General features: G+C 37.9%; 1 protein-coding gene across 1 annotated transcript; it reads right to left on the reverse strand.

Moving 5' to 3' along the window:
- Positions 1 to 2,624: 2,624 nt before the first annotated feature.
- LOC107769079 (20 kDa chaperonin, chloroplastic) lies at positions 2,625 to 6,695 on the reverse strand. Its single transcript, XM_075241934.1, has 6 exons — positions 6,555 to 6,695; positions 6,205 to 6,356; positions 4,987 to 5,277; positions 4,749 to 4,904; positions 3,577 to 3,654; positions 2,625 to 2,938 (listed from the first exon to the last, which is right to left on the reverse strand). Exons 2-6 carry the CDS (start codon positions 6,343 to 6,345, stop codon positions 2,765 to 2,767), a joined length of 840 nt encoding a protein of 279 aa, XP_075098035.1. The 5' UTR covers positions 6,346 to 6,356; positions 6,555 to 6,695; the 3' UTR covers positions 2,625 to 2,764.
- Positions 6,696 to 7,014: the final 319 nt, after the last annotated feature.

Here is a 7,014-nt window from a genome sequence, read left to right on the forward strand (position 1 = left end):
CCTCATGCTGGATAGTATCACGTCATTTATGACTTCTCATGCATTTTTACATATAGGAATTGAGAGGCATCTTACACTTGCTATCTGAAAGGAAAATGGAACATCTTATTTATTGTTGAAAGAATTTTTGGAAAAAAATCACAGTTTTCAAACTTACTCATATTTTGGCTTTTTCGGTAAAAGATTTAGGTTTTCACTGAGATACTTGAAAAGAAATGCCTATTTTTTTTTTCTGGAAATGTGAACGAACTGAGCCTTTTATTTCTGAGATACTCGTTTTGTACTTGTACTATGCTGTTATGAACTATTGTGGAATATTGGTATTGGACCCGACCTTGTATTAGCTCGTTAGTACTTTCAACCTAAGGTTAGGTTTGTTACTTACTGAGTACATGGGGTCGGTTGTACTCATACTACACTTCTGCACCTTGCGTGCAGATGTTAGTCGTCGATGTTGCTGTGTTCGATGGGAGCTGGATTGAAGATGTACCTGTGTCCCGGTTGTAGCTGCCCCTTGTTCGCAGTAGTTTTAGATCTATAAAACTTTATTTATGTACTTTTCAAACAGACGATGTATTTGTTTCATTTCAGCTTTGTAAATTCTATTCTTAGAAGCTCGTAATTTGTACTACCAGTCCTTGAAAAACGTATAAAATTCAGTAAATTACTATTATTTATTTGTCTTGTTAATATCATTGAAATTGGATAGTTACTAGTTGGCTTACCTAGCGGGTTAGGTTAGGTGCCATTACGACTAGTGAATTTGGGGTCGGGACAAGTTGGTATCAGAGCTCTAGGTTCATAGGTTCTACAAGTCATGAGCAAGTGTCTAGTAGAGTCTTGCGGATCGGTATGATGACGTCCATACCTATCTTCGACAAAATCTCGCAGGTGCAGACCAAGCCCAGGTCTGCCTCCTTCTCTTCTGCGGACAATGGCTCGCTTCTGCGGCGTCCGTGTCGCACCTACGACCTTCCCCACTTCTGCGATCAACTCCTTCGCACCTACGCGTTCTCAGGTGCGGCTCCTGCTCCGCTTCTATGATCACTGGCCAGCCCACGCCAGGCCACTTCTATGGGAATTAGCTCGCTTCTGTGAGCTCGCACCTGCGGCAGGTTCTTCGCAGGTGCGATTGCACCAGAACCCTGTTGCTTCAACCTTTCTTTCAAGTCCAAGTTTGATCCGCGCATCGCACAAATAGCGCCCGAGGCCCCCGGGGCCTCGCCCAAATATACCAACAAGTTCGTAAACATAAAACGGACTCGCTCGCACCCCCGGAACGCGGAAAACAATATCAAAACTAAGAATCATTATCCAAAACCAAATAGAATCAACTCATGAACTTCAAGTTCTTCCAACTTACTCCGAACGCGCCAAATCATACTTAAACTACTCGAAATGATACTAAATTTTGCGTGCAAGTCTTAAATTACCATACGGAACTATTCCCGAGCTCGAAATTTCAAACGGACCTCAATAACACCAAAACCTACTCCAACCCAAATTTAAAGAACTTGAAAAACCTTCAAGGTGTCAATCTTCAATATTAAGCGTTGAAATGTTCCCGGGTCATCCAAAAACCGATCCGAACATACGCCCAAGTCCAAAATCATCATACGAATCTATTGGAACCTTCGAGTCCCGATTTCGGGGTCGTTTACTCAAGTCAAACTTACCCCTTTTAAGCCAATATTAAGGAACTAAGTGTTCCGATTTCAACCTGAACCCTTCCAAACCCGAACTAACCATCCCCGCAAGTCATAAAACAGTAAATGCACATACGGGGAGTCTTATTTAGGGGAACGGGAATTTAGAAAGCAAAACGATTGGTCGGGTCGTTACAGGATCATTTTTAAAGAATGGAAATTTCTCGTGAAATCATAGATCGTCTGTATGTTATCTACAAATTGCTCTTATATTATTTATGATCGCATAAGTGATCTCTCTGTTTGATCTCTTATTAGTTATTACTAGGATCATTTTTTAAATAAAGTATCATGATAAAATCATAAATTGCCTATGTGTTATATAGAAATTGCTCATATATTATTTATGATCGCCTACGAAAAATGGATTGCAAAAAATAGGTACAAAAAAAAATCTTAAACTTTTGATCAAAGCTGAAAATGAGTGAAGAAAGTTCTACTGAGTTCTTACCCAGAAAGACTGAGCAAATCAATTGCAGAATACTCCTACTGAGTGAAGAAGAAAGATGATGAAGAAGAAAAATGGACATGATATCAGTTCGGGAGGCATTTTGTTCGAGTGAATTTTTTTTTTATTTTAAATGTTTTATTTTTCTATATTTGCAATATAGTCCTTAACTATTGCCAACTAAGATAAATTAATATTCTCACTCATGCCAACTAAGAAAATATGAAAAAAAAACTAATTCAAAAAGAAAAATACGAGGTTATGAACTTTTATTCGTTTTATAAAAGTGCTCTTTAAAATTAATTCAATTTTCATCTCTTTTCCTGCCTAACTATCCCATTATCAAAACCTATAGCCACATCTTCTTTGCATCTTTTAAGTTGGTAACCTAGCATTCTGTTTCCTTCACTTTTAACAGAAGACCAAAAACTGAGACTTCTGCAAACTTAAGATACAAGAAGAATAGCAGATGTAAAATTGGATTCTACACTTTGATATTAATCATTAATTTGCAAAAGTTTTATTCAAAAGTGGTACATCATTCTCTTCTTCTCTAGACTACACCGCGCGAACATAGGTATGAGAATGAATGGCTTGTTATATAATTCATCTATGAAAGCACAGCAATTACATCAGATGCCCTTAGTGTTACGTAGTCGGCGCCATCAGCCCCTTTGAAGTCATTGCCTGCATATTTGGAATACAGAACTGTATTTCCAGGAGATACTGAAAGTGATTTCCTGTTCCCTTCCTCGTCGAGAGGACCCGGTCCAGCAGCAATTACCTAGTTCAACCACAGAAAAGGCAACAGATCTTAACAAGAGTTTAACTTCTTTGCACTGGCGTTTACAGTTTACCTAAAAGAGTTAACTACATATAACCTTCAATAAGAAGTAAGATTAGTAATCAACTACAACATGTTAAAATAGTCTAAAAGGGTCGTTTGGTTCACATCATAGGTATACGGAGATTATAATGCAGGGATTGTTTATATGGGGACTAGAAATGAAGGAATTGTTATGAAGTGATTAATAATGAAATTGTTATACATCAATTACTAACTTTAAAATGGTATTTTTTGTCTTTAAATAGTTTAATCCCCGCATTGCTAATACATATATTCTTCTTTCACATACTCTCCAGCATAATATAATTCATCGTTTCCCGCCTAACTTAACGCACACCAACCAAGCTCTGCATTAGATATGCAACTATTTCTTTCTCATGCTGCCAATCAAACACGGTATTATTTTATGCAGGATTTTATGTTTAGAATTAAATAACCATCAAAACCAAACAACCCCCTCGGTGTGTAAAAATTATATCCTCTCAACAAATATAATATCTGAAACGGAGAAATTGACTTTGGAAATAATAATAGGAGGGATAATACTAGCGGAACTGCAGAGTGCATAATTTTACCGAGCCAATTGAAGGTTTCTCCTTTGCCGCCTCACTCAAGAACAACCCTCCAGCAGTTTTTTCCTCAACCTCAGCCACCTGATATAAAATTTAATGACACTTCAGAAAATAAAAATCTTGAAGAAAGTGCAATATCAAGAAAGAGTAAGAGACAGGGAAACGAAGCCAAAGTTCCAAAAATGCAACTCTCATTTAGCAAACACTATTTCCGAAATAAATATAAAATATAAAATAGGGAAACAGGTCATCATGTACAAAAAACTTATCATACAGAGCATGTATCATTTAATCAAAATCTAGATGCCACATAAGGGTGGCATGTGGGCCGGGGCCGGTCCTAAGTGGGCTTCCTGGGCCCGATCCTATGTGGACCGGTCCTAAGTGGTCCCGGGTTTCGCGGGCTTCTTGTTGGAACCGGACCGGGACGACGAACTAACGGTCCCGGGCCTAAGTGGGCCGGTCCTGTGCCTAAGTGGGCCCAACAGATACTTTCTATTTTTTAAATTTCTTTTATAGAAGTTAGAGAAAAAAATGGTAATAAAAATATCTAAGGCAATTCCTTGTAAATTATATTATAAAATTGTGACCTAAATTTTTTAATTCAAATTTAAAGACAAATATAAGCTATATTCGATACACACACACACACACACACACATATATATATATATATATATATATATATATATATATATATATAAAGATATATTCGATATAAGATGTATATATCGTATAGTATATATATATATATATAAGCTATATATATATAAGAAAAAGTGTAATTATAAAAATATTTGGATAAAAACAAAGAGGGGGGGGGTAAATAGCCAACGGCTATTTTGGCAAGTAAAACGGTCATATTTTAAATGCCATAAAGGCTATAATGTGGCAGATTCTTTTTTTAAAAAAATTTAGCCCTTGGGCCCAGATAGGCCCGTTTAGGACAGCTTAAACCGGCCCACTTCCAAGCCGGTCCCGGTCTCGCGGGCCTCGCCTATGGGACCGGCCCACTACCCAGCCCAATTCCCCACGGTCCCGGTCCTATCCGGTTAGGACCATTTAGGCCCACCGCCCATTTGGGCTTGCGGTCCTGGGCCGGGCCCGGTCCTAACCAGCCCACATGCCACCCTTAATGCCACACAAACAAGGGAAAAAAAGCAATAATGACAAACCTTGATTAAAATTCTGTCGTTCAAGGGCTGCAGATCCTTGATATCATCGGTCTCGAGAATACCAACAATGTCATCCTCTTTCAAGATCAGGTGCGTAGATCCATCAAACAGAACTTCAGTTCCCGCATATTTCGAGTACAGCACTTGGGTACCATTCTACACGTAATACGATCCTTTTAGAAAAATGAAAAATCATGCTCGAAAACCAAGCTGAGTATATCATTGATTATGAAATTACCTTCACACTAATTTCCACTTTAGTCTTGCCAATTGAACGACCCTCCCCAACCGCGACAATCTCACCTCCTTGTGGCTTTGATTGCGCTGATGTCGGAAGCAAGATACCACCTACACTCTTCTCCTCTGCAGTCTTTATCTTCACTAAAACTCTATCACCGAGAGGTTTAACTGAAGTGTACTGCACGAACGACAACAAGAGAATAAGGAAGAAGATAAATAAGAAAACTTCCAGAACAGCACGGCAACCCTTAAATGTATTGCAATGACAAAGCTTGGCATTAAAAATCCACTAGACACCAGAAACCTAAAGCTTAATTCATCATTTGTTTCCAAATACATACTTGACAGAAGATGCAAACTTTAATTCAGGCAATGAAATATCAGAATCACATCTCTTTGACGACAAAAACAGAAACACCCAACGCAATAAAGCACAATTACAAACTCGTCGCTTAGTTTAACCAGGCACAAGATAGAGCTACTTATCCACAAAATCAGAACAGTTAACTTAAAATCAGTTAGCAGCTTACGTTGCCCAATCCAATTTTGGCTGAAGTAGATGGCTCAGCAAGCTCTTCCCATAAGTTTTAGCTGACTATAAAGTTGCGCCAACTAAAGAATGAACAAGATAGCCAAACATTCATGTTGAGAGCAATGACGCGAATTAACATCATCGACTCACAAAAGTTTGACACCAGTGTCGGAGCCACCTTAGGCTAAGAACTGTCAATAATGACACTCCTTCACCAAAAAATTAAACTGTGTAGCTGGGTCAAAATTTCATTTTTTTTATGTATATATAGACTAACATTGAATCCCCTTATATTCTGCGTATTTTTGCTTCTTAATATTTTGACACCCCTTATTAAAATTTCTAGCTCTGACACTGTTTGACACTGTAGAATGCCAACCAATTCGGAGCAGAAAAAGAACCCATCAAAGCAATTCTTCCTAACTATTCAGCTATTATAGCAACATAGTTTGACGAAAAATAAAGGGCAGCCCGATGCACTAAGCTCCCGCTATGCGGCGTGGGTCCGAGGAAGGGCCGGACCACAAGGGTCCACGGCTCGAGCCCGTAACCTCATGGTCACATGGCAGCAACTTTACCAGTTAAGCCAAGGCTCCCCTTCCACAAAATAAATGTAGTATAGCTCCTTATGTCCTGATTTTGTTATCCTTTTATATTTAAAAAAGAATGTCCCAAAATATGCACAACAAGACCACGGGACAACCTGCTATTCCGCTTTAAAAGAGCAAAAGATGCAACCTTTACATTACTAGTTGACCTAAGCCCTTCAAAGGAAGCAAAACCCTTAGCAGAAATGGATGATGCAGTCAACTGAGTTGTCGCCATTGCTTTCTGAGCTAAATCAAGAAACCCCACAATCAAAAAATAGTCAATATCCTCAGCACCCAGAAGAAAAAAAAGTACACGTATAGATAAAAGCTCAAGAATTCTTAACTAAATCAAGAACCCCTTAATAGAATAAATCCCAGAAGTAAAAAGAGAGTAAATCAAAAAATGAGTTCAAGATTTTCAATTAATCGTAAAAAAGGAAGCACCTTTGCTGGGAAAGAGGTTGAACTGATGACAAAGGAGATGAATTATCTACTACAGACTGAGTGACTGAAGTGTGTGTTTTACACTGTTGAAGATAGAATTCGTAGAGCCTTTTGAGGATAACAAAACCCTAGAAGGTTCTAAAAGAGGGATTTTTTGCCAGATATTTTGGGGGGTGGGGGTGATTTCTTTTTTTTATTATTCTTAAAATTGTCTATATATATAAATTAAATTCATTTTGTATTTTTGTATTACTAAACCTCGTTTGATATTCAAGTTGCACATTTTTTAAAAAAAACTTGATATACTAATTGCCTTTTATTATACCGATGAGAGTTTGATTTCCCACCTTGTAATTCCCCCTTACCTCCAATTTTAAAATTAAATATAAAATCTATCAATATAGTTGAAGGAGAATTGGGTTGTATTGAATCTATAGAAAAGGTTCAAAACTGCCCCTGA

This window comes from Nicotiana tabacum, chromosome 21 (genome assembly GCF_000715075.1).
Source record: "Nicotiana tabacum cultivar K326 chromosome 21, ASM71507v2, whole genome shotgun sequence".
NCBI lineage: Eukaryota > Viridiplantae > Streptophyta > Magnoliopsida > Solanales > Solanaceae > Nicotiana > Nicotiana tabacum.

What these genes read in the sequence shown, in the direction of transcription:
- LOC107769079 (XM_075241934.1), bottom strand. Translation starts at nt 6,345, where the DNA reads ATGGCGACAACTCAGTTGACTGCATCATCCATTTCTGCTAAGGGTTTT. An exon ending in GGTTGTCCCGTGGTCTTGTT is followed by an intron (nt 5,278 to 6,204) that starts GTGCATATTTTG and finishes TCTGGTGTCTAG; the next exon opens with TGGATTTTTAATGCCAAGCT. An exon ending in AGAAACCTTCAATTGGCTCG is followed by an intron (nt 2,939 to 3,576) that starts GTAAAATTATGC and finishes TGGTTGAACTAG; the next exon opens with GTAATTGCTGCTGGACCGGG.